General features: G+C 45.4%; 1 protein-coding gene across 1 annotated transcript in view; it reads right to left on the reverse strand.

Annotated features, from left to right (window-relative positions):
• The window catches only part of TrpA1 (Transient receptor potential cation channel A1), a 148,932-nt gene that overhangs the window by 85,452 nt on the left and 46,606 nt on the right, over positions 1–16,874 (reverse strand). Inside the window, exon 2 of the mRNA XM_084578684.1 lies at positions 3,556–3,712. Within this exon, the coding sequence (XP_084434810.1) occupies positions 3,556–3,712 (157 nt within the window). The remainder of the gene's footprint in view (positions 1–3,555; positions 3,713–16,874) is intronic.

Consider the following 16,874-nt stretch of genomic DNA (forward strand, 5'->3'; position numbering starts at 1 on the left):
GTTTCAATCGGAGATTTGCAGCCGGCTGCTACCCAGGCAACATTAACAATGACTCAATATTGTTACTGTGATGACAATGTTCACAGCATACTCTAATATTGGGTAGATCGCTGCACTTCTCAAGTTCGAATAACCCCATAAATATTTAGAATTTGAATAACACTATTTCCTACGGTGTTGTGGCTTAAAACATTTTAGCTACCTCATTCCAAAAGCGGCTCGTTCTTGAAATACTCGCACTCTAAACAACGCTCCCAGTGTCGTCAGTCAATTGCTTCAGTGACCCATGATTCGTTGTCCATGCGGGCCGGAGCAGCGCAGGAGCGACTGACGGTAGTGAGGGCGTTCAGCGAAGGGAAAGCCCGCATCTTCTAGCACGTCATCAGTAGTAATCATTTGATCAGCCAGAGCACCGAAGGAAATCACGTTTTCAAAATTATACGAGCTGATGTGGTTATTGCAAAAGGCCGGCATGAATACTTCTCTGTGCAATAGAGGAGGAGGAGGCGGAGGAGGAGGAGGAAGATGAGTAAGGAAGGAAGGGAGGTTAACCCGTAACAGTAACCGGTTTGCTACCCTACACTAGAGGAGGGGGGAGTGCAATAGAGGTAGCGCATTTAGCTTGTTAGGTTAGGTTCCGCTTGAAGACTTTTATTTTCTTTTCTTTTTGCTTATAGTGCTTCTAATTCTTTACAAACACTTTGTAAAACTGTTCGGTGCAGGCTGATTATCTCATGGACGTTATCAGAACACCGTGAAAGCCCCTGCCAAGCCCATGCGGAGCCTGCTATGTCACGCGGTTTTGTGACATCAAACACAATACCGAGAAGTCAGCGTTCGGCTCATCGCCTCCAATTGCCAACTGTAGGAGCCCCTGGTAACTAGGCCAAAAATCCCCTGATTGATCGATAGGCCCATGAATTCACCTACAATGTGACCTGGGAGAGCACCGATTGGCTGGCGGGTACTTGACGTCACTAAACCACATGAACTTTGGAGACAAATGAGAAATTTGCCTTACAGACGCTTTTTTCCCGGAACATGGGCTGTGATGCTATTATAGCATAAATGAAAACACGTTTTTCGGGTTCAGCTGCCAACCTCGAGGTAGGTACCTGCTCTATCCATTAGCGAAATAGGTTCTTGAGGGCTGTTCCAAAAATCTTTCCCAACTCAGGAAAGCAGTTTTCGAAAAAACTCAAAGTAGACGAATTTCGCTACATTTAGACGGTACAGACAACCATGGTTAAACAAGTGGCTGTATTTTACTGCTGGAATTTCCACTTGTTTATAATCATCATGTAATGCATGATAGTGAGATAAAAACAGTGACAGTAAATTGACATTATTTTGACACATTTGGATCTGCGATTAATCTGGCTGTGAGGGGGCGTTCAGGTAGTTTCTGCAATGCTGGTCTATTTTACCAAATACTATACCATCAAATAGCGATTCCCTAGAGGCCGGGTCGGAGTAAAGTGAAAAACGAGCGCCGCAATTTATTGGTTTATTTTGATACCATCTCGAAGATGTCTATAGTATGAATTACAAAGTAAGCTGACGACTTCCTGGAAACCTCTTTATTCTTTTTCATTTTCCTAAATTTATATCAACTCTCGTTCATGACAAATGTGCACTTGTGGGCTAACACTACATGGAAAAAGATACATTCATTGCGAACTTGCAATTAAATTCCGGGATCCATGCGACATTTTTACAGATTTACACGGAGAAGGTTTTCTTTCATCATAAATAAACTTTTCTGCTATAGGCTTAAAATCGTTTCTACGGTTTCAAAGGGCCTTGTGGGATTTATGAAGTCGGATTCTAGGTACAATATTTCCTTCTGTCGCTTTTACAAAAGAATAGACTGAGATAAAGTGCGTACTGGTTTCGAAAAATAATTAAGAAAATAATGACACACTAGTGAATATAAACAAGAGTCCCCGAGTTCTGTCACAAGCATCCCTCTTGGAAGCGCCTGTACACTTTCAGTATGAAATTATAAGCTTTTTTAGCAAAATTGCAGAAAAGGATTTCGATGAGTTGTTAGCTAGAAGAAGCACTGGGGAGTTAAACCTTGAACGTTCCGGAGATAAAAGTGAAATTGGTCACCGCAGCGCCGAAATGGAAATGTAACGCTTAATGACGTGTTCTTAGCTTTACAGTTTCGCACCATTGTACTAACATGGCGCGATTTCCTAGAGCTGTACTAACCTCTTGGTTCATAACCTCTCCCTGGTAAGAACTTGCGTGAGCAGTCTCTGTGAACGTTCCACATAGGTTTGAAAAAGTTGCAGTTGGTGGAACATCCATTTATATAAGTGGAACTTTTATTGCTATACACGGAACTTACACTAATAAGTGGACGTTTCGCTTATGTAAATCGTTTTTTTATTGCGAAAACAATACTACGCCAGGTATATCCACTCTTCGCTGTATGTCGTGTCCGTGTCCATGGTCCCTCATTAATCAGCCTGCCGTCTCATTTGAATTCGCGTTACCCCTATGCCATGGGCAGGAGCTGCCAACTCGGGTCGCTCCTTTCATACGGGAGGGTGATATCAGAATCAGCCTGCCAGAAACATTTGCATTCTCTTTACCCTTACGACACGCAGACAAGTAAGGAAATAATGTACCAGGCGAAAGAAGCTTCCGCCGTTGCTTTCACAATTCAACTGGTGTTAACCAGAGCTAAACCACAACTAATTTTTTACACACGTGTTAAAAACACGTTGACGCGTATATGAAACTAGATTACGAGTGTAAGAACACATAATACGTTGCGGTCATTAATTTGTAAGTTTAATGTGGAAACAGAAGTGAACCTTTTAGGAAAGCTATAAAATACTCAAGCTATTAATGCCACATTGTATAACATCTCCTCACTCCGACTGTCGTGCCTTGCGGATCATTGATCACGTACGTGCAATTCGCTATTCGTCTAATCAATACATTTTGAATTTGTGCGTGTAATATTTTCACCCATGGTTATTATATTAGACTCGTAAAATACGATATGATCAAAACGACCATTCCCACATAGCTATATAGTGGCGCTTTAACAAAGCCGTAAGAATGCGCCTGCGTGGCATAAAAGTAGCATGTCTGATTAAGGGGCTAAGGTTCCAGGAGGGTCCGATCCGCATTTCACCGAGTGTGATGCTTCTGTAAACTCCTTCATGGGATGTGGTTTCGTTACGTGACACAAACCGCCGAACGTTCAGTGCGCAGCCTCATCAGCTGCCATTCTGCCATTTACTATACCCGCCACAGGCATGCTCGCAACTATTCGATCTCAACATCGCCAACGCCGACTGAGGAATTTCTCTGGAACGGGGCGTATAATAAATACCACGTTCGTACAGTGCTACAGTCGTCATAACTATAACAGGCGCCACTTAAAGTTGTGTCGCAGCACTAGAAATATCCTGTTGCCGGTCTGAATGGTATGCGCTCTGGGGTTGTCTATTCGTTTCTTGTCTGGTCTTCATTTAAGACAGAGCCTTGCTTGGATGTGAGCTAAATTTGGCAAAGGAGAAGCGTTTGCCTCACCGCCATCGTGCTTGAGGATGAAGTCGAGAATGTTGACTCGGTTGTGCGCCGCCGCATGATGCACGGCTGCCCGTCCTCGGCTGTCTCGGAACTGGAGCCGCTTTTCGTCTGCTGTGAAGAGGCGCTCGAACTCACGAAGGTTCCCTTTCTCCGCCGCCTGCGGTTACAAAGAGAGAGAGAGAGAAGGTAAAATAATTTGGTAGATTAAGTAAACGCGCGCAAAATGGTAATCTAGTTTTCCTAATCAAATCTGGTATTGCGTACAGCCTAACAAAATGCAAGCGCACGGTAGAAGAAAGTGCTGCCATTGAGTGTCTATTTGCTCCGTCAACATTCGTTTCCACTTATTTATCACTCTGACTCACCGCATATATTTTCTCCTAGTTTTATTTCATTTGCTGTACTTGTGGTTGCTCCATTTTTTTTTTTCTGATTTCATCGTCTCGAAAGGGTTGTTCTTGGGCATGATTCTGGGACTTTCGTGTGTTTATTATGGGGACTGCGGGTTTATGTAACAGTCGTAGCTAATGAAACGAGTTCCATGCCTTGGTCCTGGAAGCACAGATGTTATTAGGCTTGAATAGTTTCTTCTTGAGGACCGCCTTCATACGACCTACCCTTCAGTGCTCTTTTAAGCCAGTAACGTACTCGTACCTTAGAAGTAGGCATAACTGATGCCTCTACAAATATACGAACCTACGATGTATGCACGTTTGTTTGGAGCAAAAAGGTTCGTTATTAAGCTGCGTTCGAATAATCTCTCTTTTGAATCTCCTACCACTTAAAACATAAACCTCCCATACAATACGTACAGCTGCATCTTTCAACCGTGCATAGATCTTCGCCACAATAATCACCATCACTATCCCTGCTCCAGTCACCGATATTACAATTAGCTGACTCAGTTCATCTTGTAGTGTCAAGTTCATGTGGATGATTATTTGCCAGTGGTGGTAAAAACCTAGGTATGACAATTCGTTAATTTGATGAGTAACAAAGGTATATATATATATATATATATATATATATATATATATATATATATATATATATATATATATATATATATATATATATATATATATATATATATATATATATATATATATATATATATGTATGTATTTGCGCAAACTAATATGAATACGCACCAATCAACGACATACCACGTGCAGCGTCGCTAGAACTAGTGTCGCGTCTTCTCCTCCTGCGTGGGCTTCCTAATTCGTTGCAAAGTATTTTGCCAAACAACGTCATTGTTATTGTGCTTCAAGTTTCCAAAATCAGATAACTGAGAAAAGATGTTCACATTGACGGAATTGACACCTTCGCGCCAAGAACGCCCACCAACGCTACAAAACAGCCACTCGTCCCTTTGGGTCCATGTCGGCCTCCCACTCAGCTTCTGCGGATTCTTTAAGCTGCTTGGAACTTTATCTGCAATAAATGAAACTCTCCGGGTGATCCTTCAAGACGCGCAGAGGTCGCCAACATGAGTTTGATTAAGCCATTGCGGTTCCAACTCAATGTTGCAAAGTCGCACTTAAAACGATGTTTCACGCCTTCAGCTTACCGCGAACTGCACCGCTCCATTGTGTTTGCGTGGGCACCCAACGCCTCTACAATCAGGCGGTCTCTCGAGTGCAATTTCCGGCCCGGACAAAGGGAGAAGAAATGCGTTGGCGGTCGGAGCCCCATGAAAAGCCTACTACTATTGTACGAATGGAGCGTGAGGAGCTTTTAGCAGATATGAGTAGTTAAGTGAGAGTAAGTGTAATCTAAGTAGTTTGCCTTCTCTTTTATGCGTCTTTGCACCGCTTTATGGGAGGAAACCCTTCGCAGCTTTAATTATGACGCGATGAAGTACATAGGCACGATGAGGAATCAAGAAGTACTAAAAGTCGGGTTCTTTAATATGGGACATTTGGTGTCGGAGAATGCTGGTCTCGCCCTCGCAATTCTTCACTGTCGCAGAGAAACCGAGAGCGCGAGGCAACGACGTCCACACATTCACGTGCTTGTTTTCGCAAATAAGCCACTCAGTTATGAAGTACTCCTGTTCTTCATATACTGAGTAGATGATGTGAGACGAATGCGAGTCCGGATTTCTTTACATTACGTTTATTTCTGATTTAGCTGCTGTATCTATCCTGACGAGAATTGTGCGACCTCAATGCGTAGCAATATCTTGCTTTTATACTGTGCCCGGCCCACGCACATAGCAGATACCGCTGCCACCGAAAAAGCAATCAGATGTGTTTTGGAGAATATTTTGGTGACCAGTGTTCGACAATGCGTGTAAGCCTCTGTTACGAACACATCGATGGCAATAGTCTAATTATTCGTGCTTCTAAAATTTACCATTCGTCGAGCCCTAGAAGTTAAAATGACACAGAAAGCCGCGCAGTTCGTTTCTTTAAATAAATAGCACAAAGCTGCAATCGTCCCGAGGCATGATCAGAAAATATCGAAAACTAACGATATATGCCAAGAATTGCGTGCATATACAATTTTTGTCTTCGAAAATGTGCTTCGCCAAAACCTGTTGATGTAAGAACCGCTATATGAACACAACTAAAATAGGGCAGAATGTCTGCGATTTTTAAAATACATTTTCATCGATGTATATTCTGATTTTGGGCTATGCTCCTTTTGGCCCCGGAATATTAGACGCATTATACGTAATTGCTGTTTATGCAGTCCTAATTATTCCTTTCCCGGAAACGTTATGAGGAGTGGTCCGACTACACTGGATGAGCAGCCAAGATATTCGACGGAATGTTTGTGCGAACAACGTGCCTTACAAAGTCTGTACCAAAACAAGGCATTACACAGAGCTGCCCGTTGCGGCAACGGCTACTAGTATATTAGCCTCACAAAACTTAAGCAAATTTATAAGCGTTTCCGCATAGTTTGCGTTCTTAGCCGCAGTTTAGTAAGTATCCTTTCCATATATAGCATATTTCTGCACGCTTGCTTAAGAATGCGAGCAGAAGGAATAAATGATACGTATCCTCCTTGTGAGCACTATATACTCTAAATATTGCCAAAGTTGAGCTAACCTTGCTATTGATACAAAGAATGCCAAGCAAAGCTCCTATCAAACGCTAAGAGTTTAAGCTAATTCAGCCCAAGTATTCGAAGCTGGGGTGTTAAACGTTCCATCATAAGGGGACCCATAATGCCGAGTTAAAATGCGCGGGCACCACTGACGTACACGAAAACCACACTTATTTTATCTGAACCTGGGGGAGTACGCGTGAAGAACCAGTAGCGGATAACATTGCATGAGTACGCATAGAAACCAGCTCATGACCCCATTTACAGCATGGACCACTACGACAGGTAATTTGAGCCATTGGGTATGTACGGTTTTCACCTTCAAGTGACCTTGACCTTGAAGTATGTATAGCAGGTCTCCATGTGACACTAAATTTGCCCTTCAAATTACCTTGACCTATTTAAGTGTGGGTGTCCACGATTTCGTGGTGTTCACTCAAACAGGCGCCTACGCTGAAGCATGAGAGGGTGCGACGATGAATTTGACATAATCTTGTCGAGCTTGTTCGGTGCTAGTCCTGTCTCGGAAAATAAACTGTGCAGTGAACGCACGACAAATTCTTATGGCGATTTCTACTGGTCGATCGAAGCTGGGCGCCCGAACTGACCTAAAACGCTACACAGCGAATCAGTCTTGGTCGACCAGCGGAACGTGTAGAGCGCGCGGCGGAAGTAATGCTGAGCCGACTTCGAAAGTTGTAGCCGCATCCCAACGCCAAAATGTTTGCGGTTGATAAATAGGTAACAGTTCAGCCATATGCAACTTGCTTTCGCACTATTTTAACGCTGCAGACGTTTTTAGATAGACGCATTTCGACATATTCGGCCCAAAAAACAGTGATGTCCAGTGTACTCTGCCAATGTCGTTGGACCGGCCAAAACATTCGAAAGAATCCAGCAGGCTCCGGAAGTTACCGCATCAGCGACTAAGACTTCCGGCGAGATCCGACTTCGGTCGGCAGATCGAGCTAGAGCGTCCCGAGCTGCTCAAAACGACCAGCGGAGTACGCGCAACCTATCTTGGTTGACCAGTGGAATTAGAAATTGTCATCGCGGAGCAAGAAAACGTGCTCCGGATCGCCCAGTGGAAATCGCCATTAGTCTCGTGTAGATACCTCGGGCTGAATGCGGCCTCAGTTTAGCGGCTAGCGGTAGCACATTGAACCGATTGGTCATGACTGTTATTTGATAGTTTGCTTCCGCACCTCCTGCAAGTTGCTTTTTCGTCACGAAAGAATGAAACGAACATATTACCACGGGCCCAGCACTGCGCGCGGGGAGCTGTAAGTCTTTGTCATCAGAGGCTGGGGAGGAGAGGCTTTGGGTACCGGCCACCGAAACGAGCCCGCTAGAATCTTCGTTACTGTATCACTGGACCATTTCTAAAAATTTGGCAGTGAGCTTCTGCACAAAGCATATTTTCCAAGCGAAGGAACTTGTTCCCAGAAGACACTCCTACGTTATTCGTGGAAGTATGCATGTGGAAGAGGCTTGCTAGGAGAGCTGCAGGACATATTTAGTCGGGGTGAACATATCTACATATCTACAGACTTGTAGTGCAGGAAAACTGCGATATGAAGGAGCTCGAGTCTATAATTCTATCCACCCCCCCCCCCCCCCCCTCAGTACACTGGGAGTGCTTTGTAGAGTCTGCTTTGTTTTGGAAACTGCATGCATATGTGACGGGTCTGTACTGCCCAAGAGCCTGTGGGAATTTAATGTTTTCTTGTGTCGAGTGCTAATGTTGAGCGAATATTTTCAAAATTGCAAGCTGTCAACGCAAAGGAGCACACTGGCTTGGCTGATGACAGCCTTAGTATGCTTGTATGTAACACAATTACCTCTAAATATCGTTTGCTTCAATCTCAATAAAGTTACTATCTTTTTGCTTTAATTATCTTGTGTGCACTGAGATCTGTTTTCAACGGTAATAACCGCATTTTAGTTTGCTCCATGCCACTCGCCGAAATACACCGATTTCCATATAATATATAAACGCCACGGTCTACTAATGAACAAACACAACGCAAATGTTTTTCGTTTGCACAGCAGTTCCGAATGTTGCTCTCGTCAGCACGAGCACAACCATAAATTATTTGTAGGTAATATTTCCGCTTCCTAATAATATATATATTTTTTAATTTTGCCACTAACAGATAAGACATGGTTAGGGCCAATACATGGCGCACGCAGAGCACCCCAGTATGCGAACATAGGGACTAAAAACTATAATTATGAACGAGCGACAGCAGGCCACACCAATGAACAACTTCTGATTCTTGCATTACCAGAAAGCAAGTTCCTAGAGTGTTTGAAAGGACATTGCAAAAAATCGCCGCTCTGAAAAATGTTGCTTTTAGACTCATAAAAAGACCTCGAATATAGGCATAGTTACGAAAACCAAAAAGCCATCTCTTATTCTAGGCAAATTGTGCTCGTTTGAACAAAAGTGTTTGTCTGTTCGTTTATCGCAAATAGTTGCACCTTTAGTTATTGGACAGTTGTGATTGTAAAATTAACCTTTTACAAACTTTTTTTGTCAAAATATACAGTATTCTAGACGGCGGGAAATCTGAGAGCGCAAGCGGATATGTGAGGGATGAAGGTAAAGTGAGAGTGACGGAATCTGTCATGCTTATTTGCAGCGTCGCCTGCCGCAAAATTCAATAGCCGAGCAGAGGTGTACCGGTGATGTTGAGGCTTAGCGATAGCATGTGGATCAGAAAATTAGGGACACATTAACGCTTTGCCTTAAGTATATGACGTCATAGCAACCTGTGCTTCGGTGGGCAGCATCCCCACGGAAAATGTCTTCAGGTATTTAAGAACCATCCAAAGCGATAAGGTGAAAGCCTTTGGGGCTGGTTCTACCGTACTGTTTATTTGACAGAAATGCACCGCGCGGTCTTCTCCGCAATAACGGAATGGAAAATGCTTGCGATGATACTGACAGCTGAATGTCCGAGCTAATAGATTTTGTGTCACACCTATTTACTCAGTGACATGGTTGTACTCAATATGACCACAGTTCTTACAGCGCGTAGCAGGAACTATGCCGCATCAGCAAAGCCTGTCTTTAGCGGAGACGACGCCATACTCAGTGTGCCACACCGGAAATCTCTCACAGCATGTGGGAGAGTGGAGCAATGGACAACCACCCTCTTAGTGTCCAGAGCGTACTTTTGGCGCATGTTTAGGGACAACGCATAATAACTGTTGTGTGTAATGAGAGCTGTGTCAAGCGGAGATCTGCACAGATTGCCCGGGCAGGAATTTTCTGCTTTCGCAAGGCTGGGACCTGAGCTCTCGCTACAGCAAGGTTGCCTTATTCGAGGTACCAGATTGGTTGTTCCGGCGGAAGCGAGAAAAGACGTACTGGACTTGGCACATGCAGGGCACAGGGGCGTAGTAGCCATGAAAGCGTGCGCTCGAGGATACTTTTGGTGGCCCGGTGTCGACAACGACATAGAGCGACTAGTGAAGAATTGTGCAACTTGATGCCAGCATCAAAGGACGCCACCTAAGGCTCCACTTCCTGATTGGAAGCGCGCTACTGCTCCATAGCACACAGTCCACGCCGACTTCGCTGGCCCCGTGGAGAGAAGGATGTTACTAATTGTTGTAGATGCGTACAGCAAGTGGCTTGAAGTGCGCTACATACGTACAAAACAATAACAGAGTCTCGCAGAACCTATAGACACACCCATTGCTCTCCATGCTCGGCCCGCAAACAATTCTAACTGCACAAACGTGTGCGCCGAAGCGGCATAAAAGTCAAGATGAGTGAGGACCGTTGGTTGGTCGTCCCCTGGTCACGCAGTACAAAGATTCACTTGCTGTCCAAGCCAGTACAAAAGTGAAGGCCGGCCAACGTGGTGCACTAACTCGGACACCTCTTTAGCTCACAACTGTCGGCCGAATGTGACAAGGCACACCATGCTCCAACCTTTGTTTTCACTTTCGCGGGCAAGACGAAGGTTGGAGCGCACGACGAGCTCTATTTCGCTTTCCAAACCTAGCCGTAAAGCAAGGTGTTAAGCTGTCGTACGACCGGAGTTGGGAGTTGTGCTGTAAGGGCTACACAGCAATGTTTCGAACGCAGAACATTTTTTATAAAATATGCCCTCTCCTTTAGCAGCAACGGCAGGGCAGATACCGCCGATACTTGATTTCGCGCGGTACTCACAATTCGTCGCTACGTAAACGGAGAGACGCCACCTTGAGAGAAAGTCACGCCGAGGATTGTGACATGTTAAACGAGGGCGAGACCACTGGGCAGTGAGTCAACTGGACGACCCAGTGAGAGCACTTGGCTTTTACGTGTGGTTATCTTGCGGCCAGAAAGGAAGGTTTACTCCGGATTCTCGCACGGAAATGGCACAAGCCTCTCGGAATCACGAAGCAGCAGGGTGACATCGTCAGCATATTCTACGATTATGACACTTTCGGTGCCTGGCAGTGACAGCTTGCGCTTTCCCCTTGAGGCCTGCACACTGCACAGCAATTAATATGTCGCAAGAACGAATAAAATGAGTGATAGGAGATAGCTTTGCGTAACGCCGTGCGTGAGGGGAAAGCTCGGCGAGGCAACAGTGTCAAGCAAGACGTCTGCAATTGTTACGGCGTACAGCTGGCTCAGCAACGTAGTGAAGCCATCGGGATATATAGCCTGCAAGGCCCTCGAACAGATAGGCATGTTCCGGACGGTTAGATGCCTTCTTTCGGTCAACGGGCACTGTAATCCGACTTCCCTCACTATAGTTGGTGTCAGCTATAAGATCTCGAATAAACTTCCAGTGGAGCAAAGAGGCTTTGGCCCGGAACAGAGCAACATTGATGGTAGCTAATTACTCCAGATAACAAACTCTTAACGCGGGCGACAAGCACAGCAGCGAGGTATCTGCTGAATATATTGTTCAAGGTCATTACAAGAGCTCCAGAATTCATCCCTCGCGTGACTTCCCAAACTTCACTACCTGTAATCGGGCGCATGATGAACTTCGCTTCATCATCCTCAAGGGGTGGAAGAACGGAAGGGAAAAGTGCAACCCATCTCGAAGATTTCATGCCTGTGTCATACTGTTACCGGTAAAACAGCTAATCTTGAATTCCAGTCGCAGAGTTGGAGCACTTCCAGAGCAACATTGTCTGCTCTTTTCGGGGCAACTTTGTTCCAAACGCCGATTCGAGACACGGACCGTATCTTCCAAAAGCAGATGGAGAGCAATTGCCAAGCAAAAGTGGCTCTGTGAAGCAATGAAGACAGCTCCGCCGAAATCTACGGAGCCGGCCAGAAGTTTGTGTGACGTATTCCTTCAGCGACTGCTCTTTTCATTTTTTTTTGCATCTTGTTAGCGTCGCTGCGCGGGCTGCCCTTTGCGCCTTGCAGCAGACGATGAGTACTTTCGGTCGCTATGGATGCAAATTCCAATCTCGAGCTCACGCTTTGTCTTGGGGACAGCGAGTCGGATAACAGCTCAGCTCGGAAAGCGTCAGCAAAGCTCTGCGCGAAAATTCTTAGTGTGCTTCTATTTCGTATGCTCGAAGTCATTATATATTACAGCTCTGCTTTGAGAGACGAAAACTGTGCACCGCGACTTTGTTTTGTGCATCATGCGCATCGCTAGATGCCAAAAGGTGCGTGCTCAGGGTGCTTCTAAAATATGTGAGTTTCTGTCTGCCCGCATTTTGGTTGCCACGCCCCATGTCGCATGGTGATCGGCCGTTGGCTGTGATTTTCATTTTTTCAACCAGGTGTAGTCACGAACATTAGCGGGGAGGGAGGAAGAGAATAAGGGCATCCGCCTTCTCCTAGAGGACGTCCTGCGCTGGTACTAATTTGAGGTTTTGAAAGCTACACATTCGCGTATTTCAGTGGCGGACAAATTTCATCAAAATCGTAATCAGGTAAGGTGTGCGCTGGAGTTTTCCATGTTCCGCTAGCGCCGCCTAATGGCCGTCGCGCCACTATCTTGGTAGGACGGCTGAGACAGCCGCGGCTGGAGTCGCCGAAGAGCGTCTAATTTATCGCGAAACTGCTGCTGCGTTTAGAAGCGCTGTGTTATGATAAAAAGATTTCTCTGTACTCTATTCCGCCGCAGCTGTACAAAAGACAGTGGAGGTAGAACTCAGCTGGATGCAGGAGATTTGATAAGTGCGGGATATTGTCGAACTTCGCGTTTGAGCGCTGCTCATTACGCTTCGTAACGTGGCTTCGCCTGCTGTATCCTACATATAAAGTTCTGTTTATTCGTTTTTATCATTTGCGCAACCTGAATAGTACGTGTTGTGAAGGGTGCCTTTGACAACTGGCATGAGTGGGGCTACAGCAAGATGGTTGGCAAGTCAAAGTCAACAACGGGCGAACCTTATTGGCATCCTGATATGCATATTGCGATCATCTAGATGAAAAACCGAGAAAGTTAACCTGTCCGAATGCGCATAATTTTGTCAGAATTACAAAAAGTTGGATAATGGCCTAACCGGCATGATTTCAGACCTTTTTCTGCATTAAGCTATTGCAACTCACTTAACCGTTGTGCTATTTTTCAATGGGTCAGTAAGTGAACGGTGGCTGAAAAAAGCTGCACAAATAGAAAACTAATTCGTTTGTTGTTTGCTTCGAATAAAAGATGCATTTCTTCACAGAAAGCGTTTTTTGTTTTTAAGTTGGATGCTTTAGTTTGGTGGCTGAAATACAGCTGAAAACATTTGTGCAATAGTTGTTTTAGCACACGTACAAATTAATAGGTAGATATTCTTCATATTAAATCCAGAGCTTACCTATTTTAAATGCCGTGCTGTACGATCTAGCTGCCTCACCATTAAGGCACACATGCTGCTAATTGACCATGATTGCTCGAGTCTTTTATTTGGGCACGACATAGTTGCCTTGTTGGTTTTGGGGTTTAACGTCCCAAAGCGACTCAGGCTATCAGAGACGCCGTAGTGGAGGACTCCGGAAATTCCGACCCCCTGGCGTTCTTTAACGTGCACTGACATCGCACAGTACACGGGCGCCTTGCTTGCCGCTTCCACCGAAAAGCGGTCGCCTTGGCCGGGATTCGATCCCGCGTCCTTGGGCACAGAAGTCGAGTGCCCTAGCCACTGCGCCATCCCGGCGGGGTGGCACGAAATAGTATAGATACGCAGATCTCTAATCTCAGTCGGCGCACGGGGCGGGTAGAAGGGGGGGGGGGGGATACAACCAACGCATAACCACGCACATCACACCGTAAATGGTGCCTGTTACAATTTTCATTCTGTGCAAGGAACAAAGCGTATTGACGTTGTTGTTTCAAGTTCGTACTGATTTTTTTTTATTAACCATCACCGATACTAATCCCATTATTCGATGCAGTTCATTTTTGGCTTTTAAACTAGAGCGCGGGTTTAGACCAAGGGGATTTAAGGCATGACAATTCTCCCCCACGCTCTCACCTTGTAGGGAACCGATAATTTCTTCCCAACATTTATCAACTGGACAATTGCGACCACCTCACTTTTTACAGTACTATCAGTGTGAGAATTTTAGATGGATGCCTCGCAGCGGATCTCAGTATTATTTGCTTCGAAGTATAAACAAACAATAATAAATTCATCTGTTGCTTGTCGTCCGCTGTCACAAATAGACAATTAGGTGCCAAAACGAGACTGCAGGCCCTTGCTCTTTTAAAGATGCGTTCAACGGCATCGCCCGAAAAACGGTGCATTATATTTCGCGTTACACGAGGCACTATTTTAGTCAACAAATTCTCTCATCATGAGGCAAGTTAATGTAGAAGGGAGGTCGTTTCATTTTGCTGCGATATATTTACCCACTGGCGATGCTTCATCGCAGGAGAATCTTATTTGCAAGGAAGTTTGCCCGTAATTCACCGTACAGAGATACTGTACTTTGCAAGCTCGCCATAGCAAGAAAATCAAAAGGAAAAGACTGAACTCACGACAACCGTTATAGCTTCCATAATGCAGCAGCAGCGCGGCTCCTAGCCAAGTTGGCATGTAGCTGAGGAGGTCAGGTTCCGCCTTTAAGGAATCAATTAGGAAGCTCCTAGTTATTCGAAACGTTAAACTTGCGATAAAAGCATTATGCACGAAATAGAAAGGTCAAAATCCGCCGATGGGCGAAGCCACCGTACGGCGAGCAGCGTGCTCCGACCTACCATGTGCTTGCTCATTTTGAAACCAGGCGGCGCTGGGCGTCTGATTTTAGGCGCGCTTCCTGGGAAGCGCAGGTTCCAGCAACCTCACTACGCACATGTAAAACGCCGATGGGCGCTCAACCTCCCGGGCCGTCCAGATCCCACACGGGGGAAGCCAATGTGCGCAAATAGTTTATTACACGTCCACACCCCAAACTCTCGAATAATGAACGGATAGTAGAAATTGGCGTATATTATCGGTGTGAAAGAACATGGCAAAGCAATGCACACACAATACACATCACAAATTCACTAAGGCACAAAGAAACCTTATTGTGTACATACAGACATACAAAACGCGCATTAACCACAGAGCAATAACACTATACAAAACAGTATAGGGTATTTGTAGCTAATAAACTCAAATACATGATTCCCCAGAGAGAGCAAACAATAGAAGGTGTTGGGGGGGTTCGATAAAGTACGAGAGGCATCTCATGTCTGCTCACACACAAGAAGAGAAACCTTATTAACACACTTACAAACTACACATCGATGAACATACATTCCAAGGAGCCTTCAGGCTGAGATTTATGGCAAAGCAATATACTTGAAAGCACTTCGAAGCACTTCAAAGCCAAAATTAGGCCATTCCGTACCTTAGGAGCTCTGTCCTGAGCCCTCTCATGTAAAACAAATACTTCATCATGGTGGCGAAAAGCAAGGCGCCCGTGTGCTATGCGATGTCAGTGTACGTTAAAGAACCCCAGGGGGTCGAATTTCCGGAGTCCTCCACTACAGCGTCTCCCATAGCCTGAGTCACTTTGGGACGTTAAACCCCACGAACCAAACCAAACCAATCCTTATCCCCCTTACTGGAGGGCAGTATAGAGAAAGAAAACTAAACTAATTGTCTTATTACGGTAAACAGTGCACAAAATCCGGAGAGCGAGCTAATACTTCAATACTGGCATCACCGCCCTGCCGTCCCATTAGAAAATTAGAGGGTCTCTAATGTCTCTTAAGAGCAGAATAGCGAAAGCTACCCTTCCTATCGTGTATTTGCCTCCCATTGTTAGCCTCTTGTCGGTATTCATTGCAGTGCTACATATAATTATAATTGGTTTACAGGAAAGGAGAGGAGCAGTATTTATCACACTTTCTTCGGCAAGTGTGCGTTTGGATGGTACACCATCGCTCCTGTCGCGTAGCGTTCCTTGGCGCGCGCTCAAATGTGGCATTGCAGATGGCAGGGACGCATCCTGCCTCGGCCAATCAGAACGCCGCAAAAGCGGGACATACTTTGTCCACAGCAGCATGAGCCATTAAAGGTTTTCGCCTTAAAAAATAACGCGTGTGCCAGCGCCAGAGAAACTACGCCTCCCCATCTGCTGCTAGTGTATCAGAAAAGATACTTCCACATTAGGAGACGCAGGCTCTGGAGCACTGGGCACATGGCCCGAACCGGAGTGCGGTGAGCCTCAGCAAGGCAGCGTCGTTGGCAAAAAAAAAACGATGTTGCACTAAACACCAGGTTAGTGAAGCTGTCGTACTGGGTCAATGCGCACCTGAAACCTTCTGCGCACAAGCAGCCACATTGTGCGCGCAACGACGCGCTGAAACATAACATGATATATGGTTTCTACAGCGCCCCAATTGGCGCACTGTTCATTATGGACAACTCCCCACGCGGCAAAACGCTGCCGTGCTGGCATAGCACTCCAACGCCCCTGTCGGTCGGAGTCCCGTACCTCACTTGGTATGCGGGTGGATGCCCACCTGCGTTATTTGGAGCTGTTTTGGCCTTTTCCTCTTCCGTGAATTTGGTACAGGCGATAAGCTCGCTGTATCGCACTGTTTTGTAAACAGTAGAGGGAATTTATTGTCTTCCACACACATAGGTACTTGTATATACACGCACACGCACTGTGGTGCATACATGGGAGGACAATGAAACGTGCGATACTAGCAACATCACAGAACACAAGCTCAAAAGGAATAACAATGAGAAACTTAATGACAGATGATTAAATCTTATATGGCAATACACAGCTCATGATTCGAGGTACGTAACAAAGGGAGGGGGGCTGGTATGGCAAAGCTGGCATAACTAGC

The sequence above is a fragment of the Amblyomma maculatum genome, chromosome 9 (genome assembly GCF_055883805.1).
Source record: "Amblyomma maculatum isolate TAMU_Amacu chromosome 9, ASM5588380v1, whole genome shotgun sequence".
In the NCBI taxonomy this organism is placed as follows: domain Eukaryota; kingdom Metazoa; phylum Arthropoda; class Arachnida; order Ixodida; family Ixodidae; genus Amblyomma; species Amblyomma maculatum.